This window comes from Natrix helvetica (assembly GCF_964273705.1).
Source record: "Natrix helvetica genome assembly, chromosome: 1".
Classification (NCBI taxonomy): Eukaryota; Metazoa; Chordata; class Lepidosauria; order Squamata; family Natricidae; genus Natrix; species Natrix helvetica.
The window spans coordinates 156,286,312-156,301,156 of NC_138548.1; the positions used below are offsets into that span (position 1 = coordinate 156,286,312).

The following is a 14,845-nucleotide window of genomic DNA, read 5'->3' on the forward strand; positions in this document are numbered from 1 at the left end:
AGTTGTGTCAAGCAGGGCATCAAGCTTGTGGCAGTCAATGCACATCAAAAGAAAAAAGAAAGGAAATTGGGAGCATCCCTTGGATACATATCTACACCTTTGAATGTGAATTGAATTCACCTTCATTCATCTGTGATGGGGTGTGATGACCCAACCTGCTAACAGGCCACGTTTGAAAAACTAGTGGGTGAGGACAGAACAACACTTTAATTTTATATTTAATTTCAAACTATTTAGTGCATTTCATTTAAATATGAATGCACGTGTGATTCATTAATATTACATTAAATACAATAGGTATGTATATATTTAAGCTAGTTAAATATTATCTTGCTAAATTCACATACTAATATAAATCATATTGAAAACTATTTTCTGGAGTCATGTAGTTAATGATTTCCTCCATGTAGCACATTAAAAAAAAATTGGTAATAGCTTCTAAAGGTTGCTGGAATGGAGCTGGTAGGGAACTCAGTGGCCATCTTTGTTTTATGAAATTCACACCTTATCCTATGTTCCTTTTTACCCCCACTGCCTCTCAGTGCTCTGGGGCTCCCATACTCAGTTTATCTTATGGTCAGACTTCTTAACTACTGTTGTGTTCTAACCGGCGCAGCCAGCAGATGGCGCTGTCCGAAACACCTCTGATTGGCCCAGACGCACCTGCCGGCCGGCGGGAAAAATACAGTTCTCTAATTGGTTCTCCGTCTGACAGCTACCTGCATAAATAGCTGTCAGGCGGGGGTTTTTCTGCTTCGTTCTGTCAGAAGTTATTACTGTTAATAAACGTTCACTTGCACCTCCGCCTCCTCTATTATTGCCACCTCAGAACTTAAAACTGGCGACAAGGACAAGCGAAACGGACCCCTACCTGGTTCTACCTATGGCTACTGCTTCAGTTTTCTCTCCTTTCCGCCCTGCAGCTGAATCTTGGGACGCGTTCCTTGAATGCTTCGAATGCTTTCTTTTAGCCCACGATCTCACCAGCCTCTCTCTTGACAGGAAACGGGGCATTTTTTTGAACCACTGTGGACCTGACATGTTTGCTACTGCTAGGGCGCTATCTGCCCCTATGCCAGTCCACACTATGCCATGGGACCTACTGCTGACTAAGCTCAAGACCCACTATGAGCCCGCTCCTTCCCGATTTGTGCGGCGCAAATTCTTCCGCTGCTGTGTACAAGCTGAGGGCCAATCTATAAGTCACTACGTGGCTGCGCTCAGGGCGGCTGCCATCAACTGTGAGTTCACTGATCTCGATGAGGCACTGCTCGAACAGTTCATCTACGGCTTCAGAGATGTCCATCTGCACCGCCGCATACTCTCTCGCTCTGAGCTCACCCTCAAGATAGCTGTCAACGAAGCCCGCGCATACAAAATGGCTGACCAGTCCACGCCTGACATTTGCCATCTTCCTCCGCCTAGGCTCTGATGTTTCCTGCCTCTACAGTGCACCACCAGCAAGCCTCTGCCAATTTCAAGTCAGAGTTGGACTTGGCCATTGACCGCCTGCAGACTCTCTCTCCCAAGGACGGTCGCAACTGTCTAAGCTGTGGGGGCCGGCATCTCCGATCCTCCTGCTCTTTCCGCTCTGCTGTGTGCTGTAAATGCGGCAAGAAGGGGCACTTGGCTCCCGTCTGCCGTTCTAACCCCTCTGACACTCGCACAGCTGACCTGCCTGCTGCTTTCCGCCGCCCCTCTGCACCTCCTTCTGCTCGACGCCAAAACTCCCTCTCCATTGGGGACACCGATGATGCGTGCCCTGAGTGGGTCATCGACTCGGCCTTTTCTTCTGTGGGGGGTCAGGGTAAGCTACACCTCAACATCTTCCTTGAAAGTCACCCCTGCTCTATGGAACTGGACACGGGATCCGCTAGATCCATCATGTCCTGGGGCACTTTGCACTCACTGCTGCCCCACCTACGCCGGCACCAGTTGGCACCCGCCAACTGCCATCTCAGGGGCTATCAAGGGAACCCCATACCGTTACTTGGCTGCGGCAATTTCCTCATTAGTTATGGCACCTTCTGAGGGCGCCTGCCCCTCCTGGTAATTCAAATGCCCCTGGCCTCCTTACTTGGCCTCGATTGGTTTAGGGCTCTAGGGCTCTCTATGTCGGGCATCCACTCCACCCACTGTTCCTCTCCTCCTGGGGATGACCTGGTCTCTCTCCTCTCCGAATTTGAAGATGTTTTCTCCCCTACATTAGGCTGCTATATAGGAACTCCCATTTCCTTAAACCTTGACCCTGCCATAGCTCCTATTCGCCTTAAGGCTTGGCGGTTGCCTCTCATTTTAAAAGCGAAGGTAGACGCTGAGCTTGACAAGTTCCTGGCTCAGGGGGTGTTAGAACCAGTCGATTTTTCCCATTGGGAGACCCCTATAGTGGTCCCTTTAAAGTCTGACGGATCCATTAGGATCTGCGAGGACTTTAAATCCACTGTCAATAAGGCCCTGCAAGCCCATCCTTACCCCGTGCCCATTGTGCAACATGTATTGCACTCCCTAGGCCACGGCAGGGTTTTCGCAAAGTTGGATCTCGCGCAGTCGTACGATGCTACTGAGGCTGCACAGACTATTGTCACGCACTGCGGTGCTTTTAAATGCCGGTGTCTGCAGTTCGGCATAAGTGTGGCCCCGGGAATTTTCCAGGGGTTAATGGAGCGGTTGCTCCATGGTATTCCTGGGGTCACCCCATATTTTGACAATGTCCTGATTTCTGCCCGTGACCGATCAGGACTCACCAAAACGCTCCAGGCCGTCTTGCTGCGTTTTCACGCACCCGGCCTATGATTAAAAAAGTCTAAATGTCAGCTGGGGGTTCCCGCCGTTGACTTTCTGGGCTATCTCATAGACCAGTCCGGCATTCATCCCTCCCCATCTAAAGTTGACGCTATCCTCTCTGCCCCAACAAATAAAATGGAGTTGCAGGCCTTCTTAGGCCTCCTCAGCTTTTATTCCTTCTTCATTCCTCATAAGGCCTCTCTGGTGGAGCCTCTCCACAGGCTGCTGGACAGCTCCGCTCTGTGGGTCTGGATGAGCCGCGAGGCGCATGCGCTCACGGCTGTCAAACACTCTTTGACTGTTCCCCCCGTTTTGGCGCAATATGATGAGCGCCTTCCTTTAGTCCTTGCCTGTGATGCCTCCCCCTTCAGCGTCGGGGCCGTCCTTAGTCACTTCTACCCTGACTGCTTCGTTCTGTCAGAAGTTATTACTGTTAATAAACGTTCGCTTGCACTGCCGCCTCCTCTATTATTGCCGCCTCAGAACTTAAAAACTACCATCAGGATTGGAAATTATTTATCCAAGGAATAAGGATCCCTGAGCTCAGATTAGCAAGATTTCTTAGGAGTTAGAGTGACAATACAAGGGTTCAATGAATAACTTTACTTTCAAATAATAAATCCATATATCCTGTACAAGGGAGCCAGTTTGCTGTAATGTTTGAATGCATTGGCTAGAAACTGGGAGGCCATGAGTTCTAGTCTCCCCTTGGGCATAAAGCCAGCTGGGTGATCTTGGTCTCGGTCTCTCTTTCTCTCTCTCCCTCCCTCTCTCTATTTCTCTGTCTCTCTATCTCTCTATCATCTGCCTATCTCCCTCATATCTGGATATTATGATGCTTAACAACCATTCCTATTTATAGCCTGTAAAGTGCCCCCCCCCCGGCCTTCATAAATGGTTGTGCCATTCTACCCCCCACCCAATGGTTCATAAGTCCACATGTTGGGTATTAGGCAACATGGGCAATTATGTGTCCTCCAAGGATTGCACATATTCTACCTCTGCTTCATGAGCTGTATTGGTTGACAGTTTCCTTGTGAGTCCAATTCAAGGTGCTTTTTTTAAAAAAAATAATTGAATGAGATTTAGTAATGTTGGCAAAGTACAAGAACATCACTTATTGAGAAATTATTTGAAAAGGCAGAGAGTTTCTTTTGGAGAAAAACATTAGTAAATTGTTTCTGCTTTTACCAATTACTATTTTCTCTACTACAAATCTGTATATTTCTCAAATCTATTCATCAAATGTGCTGCAATCATAGCTAAACAAATACACCTATCTGGACTGAAGTAGCATAATATGTTCAAATGATAGATATTTCATTGTAAGTTATGATGGAGTCTATTGTTCTGTGCCATATTAATATTGCAGTTGGAAAAAAGGAAATTGCTAAAGCTATTGTGAACAAAATATTAACTTTACAGAAATGGTTCTGGGTCTCATACAGCCTCAGGTGTTCTTTTATCACTTGGTTTAAAAAATCCCCAGGTGTTTACTCAGAAATAGATTTCCTAAGTTGAACAAAGTACTCTCTAGTAAATGAATTCAGATATCTCCTTTCAAATCCTTACCGTATTTTTTGTAGAGCAAATTGTGCATTGACTTTATTGCCATGGCTTTTTGTAAACTCTTACAATTTGTCAGGATTGAGGCAATTCATAAATAAATAACCAGACTGTTTTAAAAAGTTATATATATATATTATGATGATGTAACTTACCTGGCCGCAGGAAAATAGTTATCTTTTGAGGAGAAATCTGAATAACTTTTGAACCATTTATTTGTGGCCCATCACTCAGGTGCTTGTTTTCATGGATCTCTACTTTGGAAATGGGAAATTCAATTAAATTCAGATGGCATCCTTCTGAAATAAGCTTTTCAAGAGTGTCACACCTTTTCTGAATTTCAGATGGATCAGTAAAATTCTACAAAGGAGTGGAAGAACAAAAAAGAAACTGAGTAAAATACAAAATAGTTTAATTAAATGAATGACTCTAATTATAAAGAGAATTACAATAATGCTTTTCCACGAGATTCGTCACGCTAGATGTGTATGTACTTGAGAGCACGGGAGAAGCGATGTTAAAATGGATCATGTTGAAATTAATCTATAAATTGGTATATAGGTAGTCCTCAACTTACAACCACAATTAAGCCCAATTGTTGCTAAGCAAGACATTTGTTAAGTGAGTTTTGCCACATTTTATGACCTTTCTTGCCACATTTGTTAAGTGAATCACTGCCATTGTTTGGTTAGTAACACAGTTGCTCAATGAATCTGGATTCTCCTAAATGAACCGTTGTAAGTCAAGAACCACATGTAGTTCTAAATTGCCTGTATTAATCATGGGGAAGGCAAGGCAATGGTAGGAAAAGAGTCTGTAAAAGAGGTCTGTGCATGGCAAGCATCCTAGTTTTTGGATTGTAAAAGTGAAGGGGTAGAAATGTAATTTCTGACTTGCCAAATTCTGTTAAGGGAACCTTACAATAAAGAATTAGAAAAAAGAGAAAAAAATGGGATTTATGGGTTGGATGTTTAGAAAGGGTAGATTGTGGGGGGAAAAGAAAATTATGAAGAGAGAGGGAGGGAGGGAGAGAGAAAATAAAATAAAATAGAAATGTATTTATAACTGCTGTTAAGAAGATTGAAAGCCACTTCTTATTCTTTATTTTCTATTTCTTTTACCTGCCAACTGCTCGCTTAATCTGAATGGGCTGGGACTAGGCAGGAAGCATTCCACATGCACCTATTTTCTCGTTTAGTAGAGTTTGTCAACATCACTATGTTGAGGGGGGGCATGATTACTATTAGACCCTGTCTGGTTTTGTATACGTTTTCTTGTATGAGCAAAAAAATTGCAACGTTCTAAATCCACATCGAAAAGTAGTCCAACTATCAGCTCATATCAACTGATAATCAGATTCCCTTTGAAAGCATACACACATCGTGATAACCCTAACCTGGCAAATTTATTTGTGTGTCCTTTTGAGGACGGATGAAGGTTAGTTCCCCCCTCCTCGCTGATATTTTTCTTCTAGGACTGACATCCAAATATGAGTTTTCTTGGAAGTAAGCTGTTTTAAGATCCACGGAGGACAGGTTTCAGAGGTAGAAACATGCCTCAGGCTACACAATCACAACATGGGCAGGCAAAACGTTTTTCCTATGCAAACCGTGCAAGCCTTTGCATGCCTACCGAGGAATGAACTAAAACCAAGGATACCAGCACTACGCAAACTTCAGTGAAGGATTTTTAATGCTACCCTGGGAAGGTTATCCATGGAGTTGCTAACAGTTAATACCAACTTAATGGCATATAATCAACGTTTTAATGATAATGATAGTCTAGGGAGATACAGAATCTTGAAAAGGAATTTCCCAACCTCATTTATTTTGAAGTAATTAAGAAAGAGTCTCTCCAAATGATAAGCTATCGTCTGACTATCCTGCAGTTTCTTGTTTGTTTTGTCACCGTTCTGTTCCATTCCTTTCTCAGCCTCCCCACAATCTCTCAGGCTGAATGTGCTTCTTCCTTAATCCCCAGGTGCCTCTGTGGATGCCAAGGTCTCTGGCTACTCCTTTTAAAATGGGAGGCAACCAGAGCAGAGAGAGTATGCCTGCAGTCCCTTCAAATGTCATCTCCATTCCTGTCACGGAACCATCCCAGATCATTCACACAAACTTGTATTTGAAGAAGAGGAAAATTGCTACTTCCAAACTGGGAATGGCTGCATTGGACCCAGAGGTGGTATTCAGCAGGTTCTGACCAGTTCTGGAGAACTGGTAGTGGAAATTTTGAGTAGTTCAGAGAACTGGTAAATATCGCCTCTGACTGGCTCCGCCCTCATATATTCTCTGCCTCCTGAGTCCCAGCTGATCGGGAGGGAATGGGGATTTTGCAGTATCCTTCCCCTGCCACGCCCACCAAACCACACCACACCCACCAAGCCACGCCCACAGAACCGGCAGTAAAATTTTTTGAATCCCATCACTGATTGGAACGTATATTATCTGCACAGTGGCTTGAGGAAGAGACAAAGCCAATGCCAGGAGGACATGTCGTGCCCTTTAAAAAGGATTAATTGCTTAAATTAAAAAGCCATATTTAAACTGCAGTTAGCAAGGTGTGAGGAAAAAGCCCTAAGAAAATCCAGTTAATCCCACGAGGGTTCCAGTCCCGTTTTAGGCACAAAGTCAGCTGGGTAACCTTGGGCCAGTCGCTCTCTCTCTCTTAGTCCTAGGAAAGGGAAAGGGCAAATGATTTCTGAAAACCTTGCAAAGAAAACTGCAAGGATTTGTCCATGAGTTAACATTGACTCAAAGGCAAACACACAAACACACACACAAACACATACACACACGATTCTTTCTCGAACAGGGGAACAGAAGAACTATCCCATGCTTAGTTACATTTATAGCATTAAGTTCTGCCTTGGCTATGGATCAGGGGGTAAAAAGTTGTTCCACTGAGAAGGCATAGTTAAAAGCCCTGCTAAAAGCCCAGCCAAACACAACAGTGGAATTACGAGCTAGCAAGTCCAGCAGCTCTTCATAATTCCTCTCTGGAAAGAGGATGACTTGAGATCACCTAAAATTGCTACTAACAATTGCTCCTTGCAAAGTCATTGCAAGATAGCAGTCTTTGGCAGGTTTAGAGTTCTGAGAGATGAGAGAATAGCCATATTTTTTTGCTGAAACCATGGTCAGTACCTTCAAAAGAACATTTGGTTTTCCTTTTCACTTATGGAAATAGCAACAGCAGTTAGGCTTAAATACAGGGAGTCCTCAACTTGCGACTATAATTGAGCCACAAAATTTATGTTGCTAAGTGAGAAATTTGTTAAGCAACTTTTGCCCCGTTTTACAACTTTTCTTGCCACAGTTATTAAGTGAATCATTAAAATTGTTAAGTCAATAACCCGGTTGTTAAATGAATCTGGCTTCCCCCGTTGACTTTGCTTGTCAGAAGGTCACAAAGATCACATGACCCCCACAGGACACTGCAACCGCCACAAATACGAACCAGTTACCAAGCATCCGAATTTTGATCACATGACCTTGGGGATATTGCAATGGTTGTAAGTGAGGAAAACAGTTATAAGTCATCTTTTTCAGAGCCGTTCTAACTTCGAACAGTCACTAAATGAACTGTTGTAAGTCAAGGACTACCTGCACTTCCCCATAGTGCTCTACAGCACTCTCTGGGTGGTTTAAAATGAAGAAGCATTATTTGCATATTGCCCTCAACAACCTGGGTCCTCATTTTACCAATCTCGTAAGGATGGAGGGCTCAGTCAACCTTGAACCAATCGGAATCAAACTCCAGGCAAAGGGCAGAGTTTACCTGCAGTGCTGCACTTTAATCACCTCTTTTCAACTATTAGGAATCTTTGGAATGACAAATTGTACAGGTCTATTTGAGTTTCTTTTAATCCTTAGCAAACAAAAAAGTTTTAAATTCAAGTTTAAGGACTTTTTTTTTTTTGAATAAACAGGGTGATTAGAACTTTAATTGTGGAAATCTACAAATGGACTAAGGGTCCATATGAATTTGAAATAAGACTTTGGAATTGTAATTGTAACAATCCTTCCTATAGGAAAATGTCTTTGTTTTGAATTCTTTTTTAAAAAAATGATAGGATGAGACCAGTGGTGGGTTCTGGGCGTCCACCACATGAACGTGTGCATACATGCGCAGCGTGCGCATGCGTATGTACCACCCACGACACTCCACGACACTCCACGACGCCTCCGCGACACTGCAGCAGCTTGGCAGAAGGTCACGCAGGTGCCATACGCTCCGGGCGCATGCGTGGAAACCCTGAAAACCTCAAATACTGGTAGGGAGCACGGGCGGGTGGGCATGCCCTCCGAAGCACGGTACCCGGTGCTCCCGGCAGGCACTATTATGTCCATACAGGGGCGTACTGGTCGTAACCCACCATTGGATGAAACTGAAGGTTGGAGATAGAAGAAACCAGAAGGAATTAAAGATTACAATTAAAGTAGAAGTGCTTACATTTGGCTTACTAATACAGAATAGAGCAAAATATTTTTTAACGTTGGACATATTGAAGGATAGTTTTGAACACTGAACTCAGAGGTTAATTTTTAAGAGTGTGTGCTTCTATAGACAGACTGTTTAAAAGATGATATGGAAGAGGAACAGGTTTTGTTGTTCAAGACTGAAACTGATTTGAAACTGGATTTAAAACTGACAGGCTACAAGAATGACATGGAAAAAGATTGTCCCATAAGTGCTCTTTCAGCAGGCAACTGGACTTTGTTTTTTTTTCTTTTGAAGACATTTCACTTCTCATCCAAGAAGCTTCTTCAGTTCTGAATGGATAGTGAGGAATGGAAGGATTTATATTCCTTGCAGACAGCTGGTAATTTGCATCCTTTTAGAGGGTCGTTGAAGCACTTGGGGTTTATCTATGTCCTCGGGGTCACCTGAGTATTGCCCCTGATTCCTGTAACCCCACTATCCTGTCAGAGCTGAAGAAGCTTCTTGGATGAGAAGTGAAACGTCTTCAAGCAAGTCCAGTTGCCTCCTGAAAAAGCACCTTTGGGACAACCATGACCTGGATGACTGAGAATCTCTACAGACTTCATGGAAAAAGATGTTACTCTGGACATACAAAAGAAACCAGCTGATGTCTTCATAATTAAAAGAATAAACAAGCAACAAAGAAAGTAACCTGGATAATTTTCCTACGTGGGTTGTACAAAAGAGGCTTGTTAAAATTTTGAAGAATTTTGTAAGAAGGAACAAAGAAAAAGAAGAAGAAAAGAAATCAAGCTCTAGAGTCTAGGCCATTATTCAAAAGAACAATAGATCAATAGATTATTAAAAATAAAAAGAAGGAATATAAGGTTGATTTATTTTGATCAAGTTTAAAATAAATATGTTGTTCTTCTGATAATCCTTAATGGACTTTTGCTCATCAGAACTGAATGGCGAGACTTTAAGGAAAAGTTGCTTTGAAAGTGGAGATGGGCCACATATAAAACAAACAAACAAATAAGAACTTATTTAGATAAGAGATGGGATAGGGCATGGGGCCAGGTTACCTATGGAACTATCTTCATTTCATTACATCAGCCCATCCCACCTGGTCAGGCAGGGAAAATATGTTGCATATCCTATCAGCCAAAGGGTTCTGAATGGCATGGTGTAGGAAGAGGCTTTTTTGCTGTTACTTTTGTTGGCAATGCCACGCTAGATTTCCATAGGTGGTCTTGCCATAGAACCATAATGGCGAACCTATGGCACGTGTGTCCGAAGTGGCATGCAGAGCCATGTTGGCCGTTCCTTTTCCCGGTTCCTGGTGTGTATGTGCGTGCGATGATCAGCTGGCCTTCGTGTGTGCGAAAGTGCCGGAAACCAGAAGAGTTGGTCTTCTTGTTTTCGGTGTGTGCATGCGCGCCAGCCAGCTGATCATCACATGCGCATGCACGCCAGTAACCAGAAGACTACCTGGCCTGTGTGAATGCATGCACCAGAAACTGGCAGTTTATTTGCCGGTGCACAGATGCCCACTGGCCAGCTTCTCTTCTGGGTTGCAGGCCTTACGAGCGTGCCCACTCCCTTTTCGGCACTCGGTGCCAAAACGGTTCACCATCACCACCATAGAGGTAGTTCTTGATTTATGACCATTTGAAGTGAAGACGGTTCTGACAAAAGTGACTTATGACTTGTCTTCACACTTACGACCTTGGCAGCCTCATAATTCATTCAATTTATTTCCTCATCACTGAGGCTCCTGGGTTGTTGTTGTTTTTTCTCCTCAAGAGAACATCCCAGACAAAAGCAAAACTGTATAAGTAAAGTTTTCTATAACTAACTGTGAGTTTCTTTCACAGGGTCAGGTTTGGGATTTACCAAAACAACAAATGTCAAATAATGGAATGTGGAAACAGGACCAAGCATGATTTCTTCATTTGAAAATTTCTGAATGTAAGAAGAAGTTTTACTGTTTTCTGTAAGCGCAATCAAGATTGCGTAAACATTAAGTCATACGGTTACTTAGAAACAGTCAAACCAAAGCTACTAATTTTCTGCAGTTTTCAGCATGCACAATTTCACACCGAAGTTGGTGTCTGGCACCATATTTATATAATCTCATGAGTTCACTTTTCACTTACAAAGCAAAGGAGGTGTCCCAGTCTTGCTATATGAAGCATATTCTGTTCTCTATGATTTGGGTTCAGGAGATCTCAGTGCATGCTTGAATCACTAGGTAAGCTGAACTGAACCAGAAGTTTCTTTATTGGCAGTGACAGATTTGAAAATATTAGACAATTTCTAGGCTACAGTTAATAAATCTTTAAATAAGACAACTGTTTCAATGTGTGTTTCCTTGACCAGATATTAGACTTATTTCTTCTCATTCCTTATTGCATGTTTTCATGGATACAAGATCAGATTCAGAATATTATCTGTCCAAGAAAGATGTTCCTTGGTAGAATATCTTTTTTGGCTGTTATGTAACTTCTCTGTAGACTAGTTTTTGCCCCAATTATATCCTATCTATTTAAATTGTCTATTTCTTCCATAATATTCCTCTTTGCCCCAAACTTGTTAATTATACATATGAACAATCCTTTGAAAAGTGAGTTTGAATGTGATTAATGAGCCTGGTTAATAATCCTTAAAACATATCAATGTGGAATTCGGGGTTGCTTTTCTTAAGCAGCTGCCAGGTCGCAAATTAAATTTTTTGTTAAATGGAAAGGTGTATAAAAAGCTTTTGAGATTGCTTAGACTCAGCGCTAGGGCCTAGAGATTTAAAAAGAAAAGAAAGTAATCGATATGCTAATTTCCACTGATTCTAAAGTAGGTATTCTGACCCACCCACTCTTTGAATTACTTTTCTCCTGAAGAATGTGGCTTGGAGCAGAGAGTTCCGAATATGAATAGTATATTATTTAACAAACATATAATTTGTAATTACATCAAGTCATTATTTTTGTGTGTTTGAAATAATTCACCTCTTGGAAACACCAGCCACAGCTTGGTCCAGAGAGCAAACAACCTTCACAGTTCATGGCACTCCCCGAATCACAATTTCCTACATGGCAAATCAAGGAAATGTATTAGATTAGCTCATACTTTAATTATGTCAGGTACATAACATTCTGGGCAATGTTCTGACTTCCTTAAAGTTAGTTTGTCAGAGAATCCAGTTTTACTTGTTTGTCTGAAAAGCCCTTAGGTATTTACAGAACAGATGGAAGCGATCGTTAAAATTTTAATAAATAAGAAATAAAGCTTGTGGAGTAATTTCAACTGGAATCAGTGTCATGCTTTATACAAGAGAATAATTAGCATAAAGCAGCGTTTAATATTATTTTTGTATTAATCCTTGACCTGGTCTGTCTACCTAACACTGAATCACTCTTCATAAAGCCAGATCAAAGTACTTGGGGGAAAATATTTTTGGGGCTATATTTCTTCAAGATATTTATCATAATCTCAGAGATCAGATCCAGAACCACAAAATCACACAGACTCACATGAACAAATACACACTCTTAAGTTTGTATTCCATATATAAAACGAGCCTTACCTTGTACATTCTTATTCCTTTGTAGAAATAGGAAAAAAAGGCAGAGAAATTCAATCCCCATTCGCTTTCAGTTCTGGCTGCAGGCACAAAATATATCAAACATTAATGAAGCTCAGAAAAAGGAAAGTTCAGAAGCCGTTAACGGATGGCTGAAGGTTTTCAAACTATGGAGGTTTTCGAAGGCTGTAACAGAAGGCTACATTGGCATAAAGGAAACAACAACAACAAAAAACCCCTGGTATCTAAGCAGGTAGTCTGATAGATAGGCAAACAGCATGGTTATGGAATTTAGCACAGTCCTTTTACTTCCTGGTTTGCCTTATAAGGAAGAGAGGTACGTAGCGAAAGGTGGAACAATTCTCACAGGTGAAGTCCTGATTTTTTTTTCTTTTTAAGATCCGAGATTCATTTTACAGAGCTCCGAAAGATTGCTGCCCATAAATATTGGAACACAGGGCACTTAATTTTCCTATGTAGGCCTACTGCTTTTCAAAGTTTAATAATATTAGCCGAACTCTCCAATTTCTTAGCTGAACTCCATTCTAGGGATTTTATTTTGAAAAGGAATCTATAAGCAATCCTCATCTGCAATACGGTCATTTTAAATCCTACATGATAACATCCTACCCAGTTTTGTGTTGTTTGCGCGTTGCATAGCTTTCCTCTCCATCTCAGTGTCAAAGCCATTAACAACAATGTGGAAAAATACCAAAGCGAGGACCAAACATTGTAAAAACCAGAACAATAGAAAAATAAAAAACACACAACATGCACGTCCTCAATCAAGTGGAATTGTACACTTAGCTTAGCACCCATTTTGGCTCAAGGCCTGGTGGAACAACCAGGATTCTACAGGCTTCTAAAACATCATTTGGGTGGGAGTCATACAAATCTCTGAGGTGGATCCTGTCCAGTGGTGGGTTACGGCCACCATTACTACTGGTTCGGCATCCGAAAAATTTTGCCTGCATGTGTTCTGCACACGTGCTCATTTGCGCTTAAAACAATCTGCACATGCGCACAACATTTTTAAAAGAATAAAAATTACATTTTTTCAATGAAGGTTGTTCTGCGTATGGCAGAACAGAAAATGAAGATGGCGCCGCCGAAGATAGAACCGGTACAGTCACGTGTCTGCCAGAGTTACTACCTATTCGGCCGAACCGGGCTGAATAGGTAGGAGCCACCTCTGATCCTGTCCCAGAGGACAGGTATCTCAGTAGAGAAACCATGTTTTGTGGGTGCCAACAGACAACACTATTTATTCAAGGGGTCCTGAAGCATTCCTTCTTTCCCTGATCACACAGGATGGGCAATTGGAGATTCTGAGGATAACTAGGTTGCTATGACATGATTGTAACAAGCACCTTGAATTGTACCTAGAAGCCAACTAGCAACACTGCTTGTGTAGCAGTGGTGCCTTACAGGCCTATTGAGACATGCCCATGATTAAGTGTGCTGCTGCAGCTGGATTGTAGCTGTAGCATCCAGGTGGACTCAGAGGTAGCCCCATGTAGAGCCCCAGTGACGTGCGGTCAGGGGAGGCAAGGGAGGCAGAGCCTCACCTCTCTTCATGAAATAATAGTATATAATATTATATACTATATATATGTATGTATGTATGTATGTATGATGTATGTATGTATGTATATATATATATATATATATATATATATATATATATATATATATATATATATATATATATATATATATATATATATATATATATATATATATATATATATATGTTAGGGTTCTAAATACCATGCAGAAATAAATCATTGTCCAAGGCAAAACATCCTTTAAGGTGCAATTTATTCCGCAGGCATGTTAGTACGGCTATGGAAAATTTCAACTCTGAATTACATCCTGTAAGTTCACCCAGTTGAGAGTTCATGATCTCTCCCCACACCCACAAATCCATCACATGATCCAATCATCATCTTCCACGCTGGCATGTACACCCATCTTCTTCCGGCCAGGTGTCGAGGTGCTGAGACAAAAGATGACCTTGGCTTCTACAAAAGAATGTCAACAATCCATTCTACAATCCTACTCCTTTCTATTCCCCCCTCCCAACTACTACACTATTGAAACAGCATAGAAAATTATAAGAAAGTGTGGCAGGCCAAAGATCCAAAAAGAATATAATTACAGGCCTGACAGGCGGCCTCTCCTCAAAAGAAAAACGTTTCCTGCAAAGAGAATAACCTAAGAGTTAACATAACAAAATTAACCACCTCTTCTCCACCCAGGGGAACCCCTTGACTTCTCGGGAAACTTCCCATTCAACTGCATTACTAACTTCTCCACTTTTAGGTTCCCACGGTTCACCCAATTAGCTTCAGACCAAGGGTAACCCTTCCAATGCACTAAGTACTGTAAGCAACCCCTATTCAGCCTGAAATCTACAATTTTTTCCACCTCAGATTGTGTTTCCCCTTCCATCACTAAAGGAGGAGATTGAGCTTGGGTGGATGCTCT

At 41.8% G+C, this 14,845-nt stretch overlaps 1 protein-coding gene across 1 annotated transcript in view; it reads right to left on the reverse strand.

The window, feature by feature from the left end:
- Positions 1 to 12,640, reverse strand: part of ITGB6 (integrin subunit beta 6) — a 50,213-nt gene extending 37,573 nt beyond the window's left edge. Inside the window, exons 1-3 of the mRNA XM_081969450.1 lie at positions 12,359 to 12,640; positions 11,781 to 11,860; positions 4,506 to 4,710 (exon numbers count right to left, since the gene is read on the reverse strand). Coding sequence (XP_081825576.1) covers positions 4,506 to 4,710; positions 11,781 to 11,860; positions 12,359 to 12,419 — 346 coding nt within the window. The 5' untranslated portion in view covers positions 12,420 to 12,640. The remainder of the gene's footprint in view (positions 1 to 4,505; positions 4,711 to 11,780; positions 11,861 to 12,358) is intronic.
- Positions 12,641 to 14,845: the final 2,205 nt, after the last annotated feature.